An 18,675-nucleotide genomic window follows, 5' to 3' on the forward strand; every position below is an offset into this window, starting at 1 on the left:
AGAATGACCTTGACAATTTCCAAAAATACTCAAAGCAAAAACAGTATCAGAATATCAGAATTTTGTTAAATCTATATATAATATTACTCAATAAAGAAGTTGAGCAGTATGTTTGTCCCTTTTAATTAAAGTACTTCTTTAAGTACATACTTACATGTATGCCAATACTTATTTACATATTTACCTATCTCATTGTTATGAAGATTTATTCTCATATTATACACACAATTGTTGTTTACATAGTACATTTTTTGTTGATGTTAGTTTGCATTTTAACTTTTGTCAATAGTGAGGAAATCTACTGATTTTTCTCATTTAATATTATCGGGCTACCTTTATGACATTTTAATTAGTGCTACAACTCTGTTGGTATTTTTTCAAGATTTTCTAAATAAATTATTAAAAATAATATTTTCCTATCTCTACTATAAAACATTAATAAACAGAAACTTCAATTAAATAGAATTTGGAAACCAGAAGGGGAAGTTCTCACTCCATGCACAGAGAATAAAAGCCCACTTTGCTGGAGAAATAGCTAACAGTTTATTTAAGTCAGCATTCTGGTACCTCCGATGGGGATCACATAAAAAACCCTTTTGACTCCAGGTCTGGTGAGGAAACAGGTAAAATATCCACCATTGAGGGCTCTGCTGTTCACTACTTTTCTTGCTGAATCTGGAGTTTGATGATAACAGCTTTCCCTGGATCAAAGCTTTCACCCTATTTGCATTTGAAGCTCCGCAGACTTTGATCCCTGAGTCGGGAAGATCCCTTGGAGAAGGAAATGGCTGCCCACTTTAGTATCCTTGCCTGGGAAATCCCACGGACAGAGGAACCTGGGGAGTACCAGTTCATGGGACTGCAGAGTCAGACATGATTTATCAGCTAAACAGCAGCAGCAGCAGGCCTTATTTGGGATCTATTTCAAGGTTTTGTTCTTTCTGCTTAAGGCCTTGTTCTGTATGTGAGTACTTGTTTGACACTTTGGTCTGATTTTTCATACCAACAAATTTTACTTTCTCCTCCCCCATTAAATTGTGCTTTAATATTGTTTTCTATTTTCTTTCATTTTCATTACATTTATTCTATTATCCCTAATATTGTGAAGTAGATTTTTTTTCTTTAGATTTATTTTCTTTAGCAGTAATGAAAGCATTTAAGACTATGACTTCTTCTAAGTATTGTTTTGATGTTGCTCATGACTTTTATTGTGAAATAAAATTCTGTTATTTTAATAATTTGTTACTCTTTAACTCATGAGTAATTTAGGATAAAACACATGCATACACACATATTTAAGTATTGAGGATTTTTCTTTGGTTCATATATCTTTATAAATACTATTGTTCATCGGTTCCCTTTTGTTGTTGATTACTGTTGCTTTCTTTTTGCATTCACTCTATCAAACAGACCATCTTTGATCATTTTGTACTATTTGGGTTTTGAATATAAGCATCAGAAACTTACTTTGCTAACTATACATATGCAAAAAAAAATAGAGAAAATTTTTATAAGATTTGGAAAAATATCTAAGAAGGGAAGGAAACTAAGCAACAATAACACCATCAAATACCTGATAAGAAAAATCAGGTAAATATTGTTGTTGGTAAATGTGGATTCTCAACAATACTGCAACAATAATTTCCTACCTGATCCTCTGTCTTTGCAACTACTCCCTTCAAATTCAAAGTTCTAGGTGGGCATACCCATATGCTAACTTCCTAGAAACCACAAAATAAATAAAAACAAAGAAAACCTAACCTCCTCAGCCCTGCCTCCTACCAAGTGTCATACATTATAGGTTTCCCCTCAAAAGAGAATATTTCTTGGATGCCAGGTAGTCAAATAAACAACAAGCAGCCATTTCAAAATTTACAGTACACTCCATAATTTCATTTTGTTGTATGGCTGCATGCCAAGTTACTTCAGTCATGTCCAACTCTTTGCAACACTGTGGACTGAGGCCTACCAGGCTCCTCTGTCCATGGGATTCTCCAGGCAAGAACACTAGACTGGGTTGCTGTGCCCTCTTCCAGGGGATCTTCCCAACCCAAGGATCAAACCCAAATCTCTTACATCTCCTGCATTGGCAGGTAGGCTTCTTACCACTAGTGCCATCTGGTATGGCCAACTCACTTCAGTCGTGTCTCTGTGTGACCCTATGAACTGCAGCCCACCAGGCACCTCTGCCTATAGGATTTTCCAGGCAAGAATACTGGAGTGGATTGCCATGACCTCCACCAGGGAATTCCCGCAACCCATGGATTGAACCTCTGTCAGCTCTGTCTCCTGCGTCTCCTGCATTGGAGGTGGATTCTTTACCACTAGGTGCCACCTGGGAAGGTATATGGCTATATTTGACACTTTTTGCCTTTAAATACAGAACACATAACTGCCACAAGCTGCTGTGTCTGTCTTCAGTTTACTAAGAATTCAGATAATTTGTGTATGAGATAAGTAAAGAGGGATACACAAAGCACCTTGTCTTTTTTTTTTTTTTTGAGTATTTTCTTTATTGAGTGAAAGGCTTGGGCATAATCAATGGTAAAAATGATTATATTAACTGTTCATGATTATCCATTAGAAATGTACTTTTAATTAATTGTTAATAATTTTCTGGTGGCATAGATATACACAGCTTTACACTGATCACAACCACAGTAGGATGCCAGAAACACTTGCCAAAAATGCTGCATTTAATTTCTACTTTCATCAATGGTACCTTAAAACTACAATTAACATGTAGTGCTACAATGAATTCAAGGTTAATGTTATGCCTGATGTCCAAAGCCCCGAGCAGGAAGAGAGAAGGCTTCCAAGACAATGCAACTTGCAAAAAAAGGGAAGTTTATTGCTGACTCGAGTCAGGGCTCCTGCCGTGTCCAACGCAGTGGTGCGGGGTCAGCGCTGAGCCCAAGCTGTTACCCAAATTTATAGGGTGTGCATAAGCAGTTGGTAGCTGGCTTAAGCGGATTGGTTACATGTTTGCAAAGTAATCTTATTGGCTCAAACCTTGGCAGGCTTTTTTCAAACTTGGGCGTTCGCGGGCTTTTCAGCTTTCCCCTGATAGGTTCCCTTTTTCTTGCTAGGCGCATGTTGATTGGCTGGCTCCAGGTGGCCTGATAATCATGTTACCCTGGAAAACCAGGCCTACTCTTAATCTAGGCTGCCTGTCATGGCACAGCCTCACAGTTAAGATGATCTTGAAGTACAGCCAGTTCATCACTATTGAAGCTTTAACCGATTGAATGTATAAAAGAATAAATACCAAGTGACAAAATTATTCTTAAGTAATTACTACATGTTAAACTAAAATTAGGGGACTATGGACAAGATAGGTCAAATAAACACTATATAGACAGTGAAAATACAAATTGATGCAATGAATTACAGTCACAGAGTTCTTGAAAGTGACAGCAACAAGACAAAACACTGAGTGAAGTAATCTGCAGTGGAAGTGTTCAATTTCTTTAAGCATCATTTAGCTCATCAACCAAAGAGAAGCATGAATTGTGAGAAGAGTGGCTACCAATATAAGAAAGAAAAAAAAAGTGTCCATTTTTGACTACTAAATACATGCTCCCAATGTTAACATTGTGATTGAATTATTATCTTCACCTTAAAGAGAGGCTTCCCTAGTGGCTCAGCTGGTAAATAATCTGTCTGCAATGCAGGAGACCCTGGTTCAATCCCTAGGTCAGGAAGATTCCCTGGAGAACAAAATGGTAACTCACTCCAGTCCTCTTGCCTGGAGAATTCCACAGACAGAGAAGCTGGGCAGGCTACAGGTCATGGGATCACAAAGAGTCAGACATGACTGTGAGACTCACTTTCACTTTCACTTGTCATGCTGAACTTTACAGGTGTTAAATATCATGCCTTACTATACAACCAGGAAGTGACAGAAACTAGATTCAAGCTCCATTCTATCTGATTTCAAAGTCTATATTTTCTCTACACTAAACTTAAGGCAGAAAGGGCTGAAGACAGTGCACAGGTATTTTCTTTTGCTCAAACGTATTCCATGATTAAGTTACCCTCAATATTCCTACGTGATAATCCTATATCCTACTCAATTCAAATAGGTCCAAAAGTTTATTTTTGCCAAGACACCATACCTAAGTTCAATCACATCTAAAATAGTGATATCCATGCCTCCTCTTTTGGTTTTAACTTCCACCAATCATTGATGCATATAACTTCACTGGCAATCTGAATGATGTCATAAAGTTATCTGCATTATCAAAAGAGGGATAAAAAACAAGTCTAACTTCGGTTACATGATTATTACAAAGAAATGGCAACCCACTCCGTACTCTTGCCTGGAAATTGGTAGGTAACTGTTACATGATTCTTACAAGGACATTAAAATAAATAATTGTGTTTTATCCTGTATTAGTGTTTACTCTTCCCTAAAATATATATATTATAATAAAAGAGGCAAGGTTATCAAGCTGAATTAAACTTGGAAGGTTTTTATTTTACATGAAAACAAAAATCACTCAGTCACGTCTGACTCTTTGCAACCCCATGGATTATACAGTCCATGGAATTCTCCAAGCCAGAATACTGGAACGGGTGGTTGTTCCCTTCTCCAGGGGATCTTCCCAACCCAGGGATAGAACCTGGGACTCCCATGTTGCTGGAAGATTCTTCACCAGCTGAGCCATAAGGGAAGCTCAAGAATACTGGAGTGGGTAGCCAATCCCTTCTCCAGTGAATCTTCCCAACACAGGAATCTAACTGGGGTCTCCTGCATTGCAGGTGGATTCTTTACCAGCTGAGCTACTAGGGAAGCCCAGTTTTTATATTTATGCCAGGCTCCTCTCTCCTTGAAATTTCCCAAGCAAGAATATTGGAGTAGGTTGCCATTTCCTACTCCAGGAGATCTTCCTGACCCAGGGATCAAATCTGTGTCTCTTGAATCTTCTGCATTGGCACCTGGAATCTTTACTGCTAGCGCCACCTGGGAATCCCTTTTATACGGAGTAGTATAAAACTCAGTAAAAATCGCTCAGTTCTGTTGAACTCATTGTGATCCCAAGGACTAGACAATTCATGGAGCTCTCCAGGCCAGAATACTGCAGGAGGTAGCTTTATCCCTTCTCCAGAGAATCTTCCCAACCCAGGAATTGAACCGGGGTCTCCTGCATTGCAGGTGGATTATTTACTAACTGAGCTATCAGGGAAGCCCCACACAACAAACTGTAGATCACAACAAACTGTGGAAAATTCTTCAAAAGATGGGAATACCACACCACCTGACCTGCCTCTTAAGAAAATGGTATGCAGGTCAAGAAGCAACAGTTAGAACCAGACAAAGAAAAACAGACTGGTTCCAAATCAGGAAAGGATTTGCATATTGTCACCTGCTTATTTAACTAACATGCAGAGTACATCATGAGAAACGCTAGGCTGGATGAAGCACCAGCTGGAATCAAGGTTGCTGGGAGAAATATCAATAACCTTAGATATGCAGATGATACCACTCTTACGGCAGAAACCGAAGAAGAATTAAAGAGCCTGTTGATAAAAGTGAAAGAGGACAGTGAAAAAGTTGGCTTAAAGCTCAATATTCAGAAAACTAGATCATGGCATCTTGTCCCATCACTTCATAGCAAATAGATGCTGAAACAATAGAAACAGTGAAAGACTATTTTTTTTAGGCTCCAAAATCACTGCAGATGGTGACTGTAGCCATGAAATTAAAAGACACTTACTCCTTGGAAGGAAAGTTATGACCAATCTAGACAGCATATTAAAAAGCAGAGACATTACTTTGCCAACAAGGTCCATCTAGTCAACGCTATGGTTTTTCCCGTAGTCATGTATGGATGTGAGAGCTGGACTATAAAGAAAGCTGAGCACTGAAGAATTGATGTTTTTGAACTGTGGTGTTGGAGAAGACTCTTGAGAGTCTCTTGGACTGAAAGGACATCCAACCAGTTCATCCTAAAGTAAATCAGTCCTGAATATTCATTGGAAGGACTGATGCTGAAGCTGAAACTCCAATACCTTGGCCACCTGATGTGAAGAATGGACTCACTGGAAAAGACCCTGGTGTTGGGAAAGATTGAAGGCAGGAAGAGAAGGGGATGACAGAGGATGAAACAGTTGGATGGCATCACAGACTCTATGGACATGATTTTGAGTAAGCTCAGGGAGTTGGTGATGGACAGGGAGGCCTGGTGTGCTGCAGCCCATGGGGTCGCAAAGAGTTGAACATGACTGAGTGACTGAACTGAGCTGAATTGATAAAACTGAGTATCACAGATGTTTACAAATGCCTTTCAATAACCAAGTTTTCTTTAATGTCAGGTTAAAATACAGACAGCGTGTTCAAAAAAAGGGTTGCAATCTCAAGACCACCATTTATAGCTGTAGATGTTTGAAAAAGTTATTTAAAATCTCTGATCTTCTGGGTTTTAGCTAGAATATGTTGAAAATGCAGTACTTGGGTGTAATCTCAAAAATGACAGAACAACATTAGTTCATTTCCAAGGCAAACCATTCAATATCACAGTAATCCAAGTCTATGTCCCAACCACTAATGCTAAAGAAACTGAAGTTGAATGGTTCTATGAAGACCTATAAGACCTTCTAGAACTAACATAAAAAAAAAAAAGACGTCCTTTTCATCATAGGGAATTGGAATGCAAAAGTAGGAAGTTAAGAGATACATGGAATAACAGGCAAATTTGGTGGTGGGATACAAAATAGAGCAGGGCAAAGGCTAACAGTTTTGTTAAGACAACACACTGGTCATAGCAAATACCTTTTTCCAACAACACAAGAGATGATTCTACACATGGATATCACCTGATGGTCAATACTGAAATTGGATTGATCACATTCTTTGCAGCTGAAGAGAGAGAAGCTCTATAAAGTCAGCAAAAACTAGACCAGGAGCTGATTGTGGCTAAGATCATGAGCTCCTTATTGCAAAATTAGGACTTAAATTGAAGAAAGTATGGAAAACCACTAGCCATTCAGCTCAGTTCAGTTCAGTCGCTCAGTTGTGTCCAACTCTTTGCGACCCCATGAACCATAGCACGCCAGGCCTCCCTGTCCATCACTAACTCCCAGAGTCCACCCAAATCCATGTCCATTGAGTCAGTGATGCCGTCCAGCCATCTCATCCTCTGTCATCCCCTTCTCCTCCTGCCCTCAATCTTTCCCAGCACCAGGGTCTTTTCAAATGAGTCAACTCTTCATATCAGGTGGCCAAAGTATCAGAGTTTCAACTTCAACATCAGTCCTTCCAATGAATACCCAGGACTGATCTCCTTTAGGATGGACTGATTGGATCTCCTTTCAGTCCAGGGACTCTCAAGAATCTTCTCCAACACCACAGTTCAAAAGCATCAATTCTTTGGTGCTCAGCTTTCTTTATAGTTCAACTCTCACATCCATACATGACCACTGGAAAAACCATAGCCTTTACAAGATGGAACTTGGTTGGCAAAGTAATGTCTCCGCTTTTAAATATGCTATCCAGGTTGGTCATAACTTTCCTTCCAAGGAGTAAGTGTCTTAATTTCATGGCTGCAATCACCATCTGCAGCGATTTGGGAGCCCAGAAAAATAAAGTCAGCCACTGTTTCCCCTGTTTTTCTCCATCTATTTGCCATGAAGTGATGGGATCAGATGCCATGATCTTAGTTTTCTGAATGTTGAGCTTTAAGCCAACTTTTTCACTCTCCTCTTTCACTTTCATCAAGAGGCTCTTAGTTCTTCTTTACTTTCTGCCATAAGGGTGGTGTCATCTGCATATCTGAGGTTACTGATATTTCTCCCGGCAATCTTCATTCCAGCTTGTGCTTCATCCAACCCAGCATTTCTCATGGTGTACTCTGCATATAAGTTAAATAAGCAGGGTGACCATATACAGCCTTTTCCTATTTGGAACCAGTCTGTTGTTCCATGTCCAGTTCTAACTGTTGCTTCCTGACCTGCATACACGTTTTTCAAGAGGCAGGTCAGGTGGTCTGGTATGCCCATCTCTGACCTAAATCAAATCCCTTAAGATTACAGAGTGGGAGTGACAAACAGATTCAAGGGATTAGACTTTATAGAAAGAGTGACTGAAGAACTATGAATGGAGGTTCGTAACACTGCAGAGGTGGCAGTGACCTAAGCCATTTGAAAGAAAAAGAAGTGCAAGAAGTCAAATTGGTTGTCTGGGGAGACTTTACAAATTGCTAAACCCTAGAGTTAATCAGTCGTGTCTGACTCTCTGCGACCCCGTGGACTGTAGCCCACCAGGCTCCTCTGTTGATGGCGATTTTCCAGGCTAGAATACTAGAGTGGGTAGCCTTTCCCTTCTCCAGTGGCTCTTTCCAACCCCAGGAATTGAACTCAGGTCTCCCACATTGCGGGCAGATTTCTTCCTGTCTGAGTCACCAGGCAAGCCCAAATCAATACAAAAGACAGTGCAAAATAGTGTCTTAACTATGACAAGAGTGAAGTTCTGTCTTGTCAAGAGTATTCAGGTTATCCTGCATAACTGGTTAGAAGTATTACTGATTCTTCTATCGTCTTATACCTCAATGTTATATCTTTATTGGATTCAGTTTAAATGAACTGCATGAAGTACGACTTATTCCTAACTCTCACTGAATTGAAATTATCTCATAAAACTAATCTATCCATATTTTTCAGTTAGAAACACACCATCATTATTAGTCACTGTTTCCATTATTAAAATATGACTTTTCTCAAAGCCTGGAAACCAGGTACGAAAGTAAAGTCTTGCTACTGCTGGTCATTGTCATGCTCCTTCTTTTAACTGCAAGGATAAGAGAAAAAGAATGACGGTATTTGTGGTATGTATGCAAACATATTATATGGTGTATATGTGTGCTCAGTCACTCAGACGTGTTCAACTCTTCACGACCCCACGGACAGTAGCCTGCCAGGTTCCTCTGTCCATGGAATGTTCTCAGCAAGCTTACTGGAATGGGTTGCCATTCCCTACTCCAGAGGATCTTCCTAACCCAGGGATAGAAATTGTGTCTCTTCCATCTCCTGCATTGTCAGATGGATTATTTACAATACATAAAAAGAAATACAACTTTTTAAGAGGCAAATAATCTTTTGAAACCTTATACTATATTAAACTGATTTATTTACCATTTTGTTACTTATCAGTTTTTAAAAATATTTATTTTTAATTTTTAGAAAGAAGTGTTTTCAGACATTTTTATACATATTAATAAAAACCAAGAGATTTGATTTTTGATCTCTCCCTCCTTTCCTTCCTTCCTTCAAAATCCATTGATCATCTATTATGCCAAGGGTTGTGAAAGTGGAGAATAAAGACCAGAGTTTCATAACAGAGAAATATCAGTAAGCAAACAGTTATGATATATGACAGTTATTCTGTAAGTATACATAAAATATATTAAGTTCTTACATATATTAGTTAATTTTCTGTGCACTTCATATGATCAGCCATTTAATTTTCATTTTACCCTCATGTGATAGAGAGTACAACTATCTTTGTTTTACAAATGAGGCAACTAAGGAACACAGATTTTAGGCAATTATGGTGAATGCCACATTGCCAATAAGCAGCTGAATTTGGGTTTGAATCTGGGCAGAATGGCTGTGAGCTATTACTGTGCTGTATTGTCTGACACATATATGAAGTAATAGATTTAAGTCAAGTATTCTGTAGAAACACAAAGAAGCTCATTTATTTTTCAAACATATCTGCTGGTACCACATTACCGGATCCATTAATTATTACACGCAAAGGCAGCAAATTGGTAAGGTTTGTATTTTTGTGATGAAAAAAAAATGCCTCATTTGTCAAGTTGAACATTTTAAGTACTATATGCCCCCCAAATGGCAAAATTCGACTACATGGTATAAAATTTTCTTGGTTGTCTCTTGAGACACCTAATCCAAATGGACAAACATGGAGAACTTTTTCAGGGAAGTTAAATCTTTACAAAGAGAAGTAAACTATTTGAAGGGAGGAAGAGGTATTTCAGCTTGAAAAAAGAGCAAAGGAAAAGCTTTTCCAAAAGAAAGATCATCACATATATTGGCTAATTTCATGTGGTTAGGATATAGTGAGTTTAAGAGCTGATAGTAGCTGACATTTATTTTGCGAGGGAGCAGTAAGCTTTGCAAAGGATTTGTGTAACAAATGTAAAGTTCTTTGATTTGAGGTGTCCAAAGTAGGGTGCATCACAACATATGGAAAACAATGCAGTGAAGCTGTTTGTTTTCATGCACTGCAGTTTATTACAGCAGTTTGAAATATTTTGAGTATTTTTAAGTTGGTTAATTTTATTCCAGTGAGTCCTTTGACAATTAGAACCTTTACAATCTTTTGTAATAAATTAGAGTGTGACCAAGAAAATGTTTTATACACCCACAGAATTTCACTGTTGTATTTTAGAAAAACATATAATTTTGAAGTTGATCTCAAAATAAGTTAACGTGCTTTTTTCCCCAGAACACAAGTATTCCTAATTTCTTGACCATTTATGTTTTGATAAGCACTTGTTGGTCATGTGGGCTTCTCTGGCAGCTCAGTGGTAAATAATCTGCCTGTAATGAAGGAGACATGGGTTCATTCTCTGGATCAGGAAGATGCCCTGGAGAAGGAAATAGCAACCCATTCCAGTATTCTTCTCTGGGAAAGCACATGGAGAGAGGAGCCTGGCAGGCTACAGCCCATGAGGTCTCAAAAGAGTCAAACGTTGACTCAGTGACTAAATGACAAATAAAATGACCATGTACTATAAAGCAGATATTTTAGAAAATAATAATATCATCAAAGCAAAGGTAACATCTTTGGCAGAGATAAAAAAGGAATCATTTTCAAAGGAAACTTTCTTTATGGAGCATTTGATAGTAAGTTTTTCAGAAGTGCCTCCCCTGGCAAATAGGTAAGGGCAACCACCTTTCAAAACTCTTAACTCAAACTTTTTTTAAACATGTAGAAACATAATTTTCTGCTTTCTTTTTTTCATTTATTTTTATTAGTTGGAGGCTAATTACTTTACAATATTGTAGTGGTTTTTGCCATACATTGACATGAATCAGCCATGGATTTACATGTGTTCCCCATCCTGAACCCCGCTCCCACCTCCCTCTCCATCCCATCTCTCTGGGTCTTCCCGGTGCACCAGGCCCAAGCACTTGTCTCATGCATCTAATCTGGGCTGGTGATCTGTTTCATCCTTGATAGTATACTTGTTTCAATGCTATTCTCTCAGAACATCCCACCCTCACCTTCTCCCACAGAGTCCAAAAGTCTGTTCTATACATGTGTGTCTCTTTTCCTGTCCTGCATATAGGGTTATTGTTACCATCTTTTTAAATTCCATATATATGTGTTAGTATACTGTATTGGTCTTTATCTTTCTGGCTTACTTCACTCTGTATAATGGGCTCCAGTTTCATCCATTTCATTAGAACTGATTCAAATGAATTCTTTTTAATGGCTGAGTAATATTTCATTGTGTATATGTACCATAGCTTCCTTATCCATTTGTCTGCTGATGGCCATCTAGGTTGTTCCATGTCCTGACTATTATAAACAGTGCTGCAATGAACACTGGGGTGCACGTGTCTCTTTCAGATCTGGTTTCCTCGGTGTGTGTGCCCAGGAGTGGGATTGCTGGGTCATATGGCAGTTCTATTTCCAGTTTTTTAAGGAATCTGCTTTGTTTTAAAATATTTGAAAACATCCAGTTACTTTATAAAACCAAATGATTTAAGAGAATAGCAGTGAAACATGTACATTATCATATGTAAAATGGATGACCAGTGCAAGTTCGATGCATGAAGCAGGGCACCCAAAGCTGGTGCTCTGGGACAACCCAGAAGGATGGGGTGTGGAGCGGGGTAAGAGTGGGGTTCACAATTGGCAGGGGGTGCACCTGTTTACCTGTGGCCAATTCATGTTGATATATAGCAAAAACTATCACAATATTGTAATTATGCTCCAATTAAAATAAATTAATTTAAAAAATAAAATATAAAAATAAAAACAAATGAGCAACCACAGGAGGAGAGAAATGCCTAGCAAAATTTTAACAAAAGTGTCTTGGTATAACTGGATGAATTTGAAAATCCAGTATCCAAATTGATTAGCTACAGATCCTGATGCACTTTTTTTTTAGAGTTTTTGTGCCTTTGTGAGGGATTATTTGCACATCTCATGGTTGCTAAATTCAAGCATAAATCTGACTTGTGAATCATTGAATTACAGTGTTAATGTTCTGAAAAAATGTAAGCATACTGAATCACCTTTCTCACTGAAATGGCATTTTAACACTATTCTGAGAACCAGTGAGATCCAACCAAAACTAGAAGCTGTAAAATAAAAATATAGAATTGAGGTTGGAGAGTCAACCTGCTTCCTGTTTCACCCACTGACCAATTGGATGATCTAGGACAACATGTTTTATTCTTCTGAGCCTTTGCTTTTTCCTATTCCTAATAAGCCTGGTGTGCTACAGTCCATGGGGTTGCAAAGAGAGCGACACAACTGAGCAACTGAGCTAAACTGAATATAGATAACAATGGTGGTCCCGCTTAGCATTGCATGGCTCTCACAGCCAAAATGATGGTACACAGTAGGTGTTCAGTGTTATTCATGAAATCACCTCTTGGAATAGTGAGCTTTGGCACAGAAAGCCAAAGCTATAGTTATAACGAGTTTACATCGATGCATACTACATTATTTTAAGATAATTTCTCTTTGTGTCTGCTCCCTAGTAGGCTGTTTATTGAGGGCAGGGACTCTGTAACAGAACAGTCCAGAACCCATGACACTGCATGGCACAAAGATCTTCAATAAATGTTACTAAGCTCAGTGTGGCTGAGGAATAAAACCTAGAGAGAGAAGGTACAATCATTGCCTTTGTTTCCAGATTCTGGCTTCTGAATAATGTCAGGCTCCCTTCAGAGTTCACCAGAGAGCATCTTAGGAGAACAACAGGGCTAGACAGCGTGCAGGCTGGATTGTGCAGTCACATGGGTTAGCGCTACACAGGACCCAAGAGTTACTTTATTTGGCAAGTTCTCAGGTTTTTCACTTCAGAGAAACTCAGAGGAATGAATTACTGGATGTTCTAGCTAGAGCTAAGTCAGGACAACTTGGTATGCTAAATGCGAGCCTGCTGAGTCAGTCTAGGGAGCAAGGCATGGCCATCAAAGGCAGTCCAAGCCATGAACTCTGTATCTGATTCATCACAAGAGGTGAAATGTCATCAGTTCTGATTTTTGTCAGCCTCGCTCTGAGCAACTCACAGATGTATTACTCATTCTATTCTATGTTTTACTGTACAAAGACAACATTCTTTTTTTTTTTTTTCCAAAATAATTTCAAAGCCTTAGTAGTTTTCACCGGACTTGTGAATGACTAGTAATGTTGGCTTCCAAGTCACTGATGTATATTTGAATTTTTCATGTCACTTTTTGAGAGGGCATTGTACATTTTCATTAAATATACTATATTATACATCATTTTCAGGCAATATTATAATCTGCTTTCTTAATTTTAATAAAAGAATTTTACTGTTTCATAACTTTGAGGGAAAATACTCTGCATGTAGTCCTATAAAATAGAGCAATTTTATGAGTTTCCAAACTGCAAGCTATTTAACAGCCTCCATTTGGTAATTACAAAGATTTATAGGCTTTCCTCGTCTCCCACAAAATTCAGAGCCGATCTGTCCAGTTGACTTACAGACTGACTTAGAGGTCTCCACATTCATTATCTTTGACAGGAAGCTATTAGATTAGGTTAAAGATTTAAGACTAGTATATGTTTGGAAATGGGAGAGAGAGGTTTAAAACTAATTTATAGGAATATAATCCACTGGTTATTTTCATATTTCATCAAAAATATTTTAGAAAATGTCACAATACTAGTTGATCACACTGAGATGACAAAATGTTCTACTTTTGCTTCACTAAGAGAAGGGAGTCATTCATCTCATTTTAGATTCACATTTTCAGCATCACCTGACAGTTTATCATTTATTAAGGAATTAACCTAATACAAAAGTTATAAAAAAGGAGATTATCAGAATACTACAGATGTAGTTGATGTTATGAGTCTAATAATATCCATATCAATATGTCGTACAGGTTTTACTATTACACAAATAGCAAGATAGCTGTCCTGGTTACTTTTTTTTCAATATCTCATAATATGTAACTACAAAAATTTATTTTTAAATTCTTCATAAATCCCTGTGATACAAAAACTTAATTTCATATTATATAAACAATGTATAACATGCACCCTTTAAAAATTATATATAAAATATGAATTTTTAAAAATCTGGGTGTTTCAAGATTTGTTTTGTGTGTTAAAAATAAATGAGGCACTTAGAAACAAACTCACCAGAATGGCTAATGCAGCTTAAGTGAAATGAATCAGTCTAGTTCTAGATTTGCAGTCATATATTATTTTTAGACTTTTATAATAATCTTTAGTTAATAACTTGCATTGTCTAATTATTAATAAGCTAAATTAAGAGAATTCCCCTTTGTTTTACATGTTTAATTCTAATTTATATAGATACCAATTTAAATATATACATTTTTACCAATGAGTTTGAAATATTTTCAGAAAATAAACTAATTAAATGAACTTTATTTCTAATCATTGATGTATTTACCATAATTACTGAACATTTTATTTATACCAAAGTTTTTTAGAGTCCTTTCCTTAGTATTAATGAATGTAATGCAGAGTAATAATAAATCTGCAATAGTATTAATAATATAAATTTTAATTTGCCATTAAAACCAATTTGAAAAAATATATTAATAATGATTAAAGAAACACAATCTTCTATGGATCTATATTCAATTCAAATGCCGTTCTGCTGTAGGCTAAGGCCCTTTGCATATGAATTTCTATTTTCTCCTGCTCTCCGATATACTGTAGGAAATAAGACCAGAACACAGAGTTCCCAACAACAGATAGAAAGGTCACCATCATAAACAACTCTATGCATATAAGGAAGATACAAGGAGGCAACTTCTGTTCATAAGAGAATTTTACTTTCAAACATTGTGCTTAGTCGCTCAGTTGTGTCCGACTCCTTGCGACCCTCATTGATTGTAACCCTCCAGGCTGGTTCCTCTGTCCATGGGAATTCTCCAGCCAAGAATACTGGAGTGGGTTGCCATTTCCTTCTCCATCCAAGCATTAGTGCTCCAGTTTTTACACAGGAAAACAAATAAATAAGAGACATGCTTTCTGAGAACATTCAGTTATAGCACTCTGAGAGACTTAAAAAAAAAAAAATCCTATACCAAAAGAAAATGAGCATAAAATTTAGGTCACTGCTAAATTAATATTTCCTCTGTGGGTCTTCCTTTACCAACTGCTTTTATACACACTTCATATCTAAGTATTGAGACTAAATGAGTCGAAAATGTTGCTGTTTCATTGATGTTCCATTAGCAGGAGTGAACTCTCTTGCACGGGGTCTAAGCTACTTTAAATCAAGGAGGCGGCTGTGGCACCTTTTTACCCAACAGCAAATCATTCTGGTTTTATTCCTAATTCATGGCTGATGCACTTTCCCCACAATGCCTTTGACTGCTGTCCCCTGATATGCTGAAACATGTGAAGTTGTATCCAAGGTATTTGTCACTCTACCATTAGCTGTTTTCTATAATATGTGAACCTAAGGACTCCGTGTTCTCTATCCTAAATCAGTTTGCCTCAGAGAACTAAACAGGGCCTCCCATAATGAATTTGGGTCCTTGTTCATACCATCTGTATGTTCATCATCATATTCCTTTACGGGCGTCAATCATGCATTGTATACAGAAGGATAAAAGGGAAACATTTACAAGTTGCCTATCTTTCCTGACTCATGAGTCAGAAAATATGGATTTTTTTTGCTTTTGATATAGTCTCCTAGAGTCCTAGTTTCCTTCATTATCCTGATCAAGTGTTGCTAAGAACAAATATGGAGACTCTGCATATCTTGGCATTCTCCAAAGTACTGAAGTGTGTGCTCAATTCACTGTGCTTTAGCTTCTCTGGTGGTAAAGAGTCTGCCTGTAATGCAGGAAACCCAGGTTCAACCCCTGGGTTGGGAAGATCTCCTGGAGAAGGAAATGACAACCCACTCAGTATTCTTGCCTGGGAAATCCCATGGACAGAGGAGCCAGGCGGGCTACGGTTCATGGGATTGCAAAGAGCTGGACACGACTGAGTGACTAACACTTTCACTTTTCTTTTTCCCAAATCTTTAATCCCTTCCACAAGTTGTCTCCCATCTGAAACAAGGGAGACCTCTCTTAGATTCTGGAAGTACAGTCTTTTCTCCTCCTCATCTTCACAGCCAAACTCTGTGAAAATGTAGTCCCCAAACTCCATCTCCATTTGTTCACATTTAATTTACTTCTGAGGCCATACTAATCCAAGATTATCTGTTTTAACACTGAAAAAATCCCCTAACCCAGGAAAACTTGCAATCTTAGATAAAATGGGACAACTGGTCACCTTTAGACTCCTTTTCTTTTCTCACATTACCTCCACCTCCAATCACTTTTCAAATTGTGAGAGTTAAACCCTTTATACTGAATTCATTCTTTCCTTTTAATTCTCACAATCTCCTAGTTCAAATTCTCAGCTGCTCACAGCCTACTGTATAAGCCTCCTCAATGAGAATGACTGCTTTATCTTTCTAAAAGGCTGTCTATCTTTCTAAAAGGCTAATCTGATTGTTACCTGGTTTGCTTGTGTGTGAAAGTCACTCACTTATGTCTGACTCTTTGCAATCCCCATGGACTATACAGTCTATGGAATCTTCCAGGCCAGAATTCTGGAGTGGGTAGCCTTTCCCGTCTTCAAGGAATCTTCCCAACTCAGGGGTCAAACCCAGGTCTTCTGCATTGCAGGTGGGTTCTTTACCAGCTGAGCCACCAGGGAAGCCCAAGAATACTGGAGTGGGTAGCCTATCCCTTATCCAGCAGATCTTCCCAACCCAGGAATTGAACAGGGGTCTCCTGCATTGCAGGCGGATTCTTTACCAGCTGAGTTATCAGGGAAGCCATGGTTTGCTTAGCATGCTTTAATAGATTCACTCTGAAAATAATAAAACTTCAATCAGATACTTAGTGATCTTGAGCTTGTCTATCTGTATACACGTGCTTGTGTTTTATTTCCTCTTTCTTAAGCTCTATCAATACATATTTTTACTCTCCAAATATGCCTTTATAGCCTCATACCTCTAGAGCTTTGTAAGGTATGCACTATTCTTTCCTGGAATCCATCTTCTTGAGATTACTTGGTATATCCTACTTACCCTCTAACACTCAGCACAAGGACAGCCTCCTCTTGGGAGTCATCCACATCCTTTTAGGCAGATAAGAGTTCTCCCTGCTTTTCCCCTGTATCTTGTATTTTCTTCCATTTTTATACATACCTCACCACATTAAAATAGTCTCTTGGTTCTCCTTCCTTTCTAAGATACAAGGTCCTTAAGGAGAGGTGCTACACATTTCCCTGTCATATGTATTATACCAGCAGAGTTTCTATCTCAATAAATAATTGCTGCATTAATGTTTAATGAAGCTATTACATTATTTTATATTCCTACTTTTAGGAGGCAGGGTAGATAAAAGCATATAGATAAGACCTTGTAAACAGAAACTTATTATCACTCTTTTATCCTACTTGCCCCTATACAACTTCTTCATAAGTGGTACCTTGCACCTGAAAAGTGACTTAAGAGTGACTAGACCTATCCAAATTGGAAAAAAAAACCACATTAATGATTTGCTTACCGTTCTTGCATCCCAGATGGACAGAGACTTATCAGCAGAACCCGTGAGAAGAGTGTTGGAGTAAGGAAAAAACTCGATGCTGTTCACAGAATCTGTGTGTCCATACAAGGTATATCTGCATCTTTCACTGCACAGGGAAAAATTAAGAGTTAAAGTTTTCAAAGTGAGTACCTAAATGGTCCTTATTCTTTCTGTACAATGCTAACAAAGACAATTTAAATGTTTGAGGCTTAGTTTTGTAAATGGCAAAAATGTACGACATTTTAAAAGGAGCATTCTACAACCACCTTATATTGCAAGTGCTTTACAGAATTAATAGCATAAAATAGACTAATTACATCCAATTTATAAAATCACTTGGGAAAGCTGTCTTTACACTATCTCATTTATTCCTTATCATGAAATTACTACTTAAAAATTGCTCCCATCACATGAAGTAATATTCTGAGAAAAGAACTGCATGCACGCTACAATATGTGAAGACCAGATAAACTTCTTTAACTTGCTCAGTTTCTTTTTTTTTTTTTTTTCTCAGTGTGGGCTGTATATTAGAATCACCTATTGCGCAGCTTAACCTGCTGGTTCAGTTCAGTCGCTCAGTTGCGCCCGACTCTTTGCGACCCCGTGGACTGCAGCACGCCAGGCTTCCCTGTCCACGGGATTCTCCAGGTGTTTGGTTATCATGTTGGAAACGTACCTATGCACTGTGCTGTGCTTCGGTGCTTAGTCATGCACAACTCTCTGCAACCCTGTGGACTGTAGCCTGCCAGGCTCCTCTGTCCATGGGATTTTCCAGGCATTTCCAGTATGATAACCAGCCGGTGAAGCTCCGATCAACTGCCTGCTAACTGGCTTGAGTCATCCCACACATGACAGCACCGTGGAGTG

General features: G+C 38.1%; 1 protein-coding gene across 1 annotated transcript in view; it reads right to left on the minus strand.

Annotated features, from left to right (window-relative positions):
• The window catches only part of SPAG16 (sperm associated antigen 16), a 964,274-nt gene that overhangs the window by 368,514 nt on the left and 577,085 nt on the right, over window positions 1–18,675 (minus strand). The window contains exon 13 of the mRNA XM_043445512.1: window positions 17,788–17,914. Coding sequence (XP_043301447.1) covers window positions 17,788–17,914 — 127 coding nt within the window. The remainder of the gene's footprint in view (window positions 1–17,787; window positions 17,915–18,675) is intronic.

Source organism: Cervus canadensis, chromosome 24 (genome assembly GCF_019320065.1).
Source record: "Cervus canadensis isolate Bull #8, Minnesota chromosome 24, ASM1932006v1, whole genome shotgun sequence".
Lineage (NCBI taxonomy): Eukaryota > Metazoa > Chordata > Mammalia > Artiodactyla > Cervidae > Cervus > Cervus canadensis.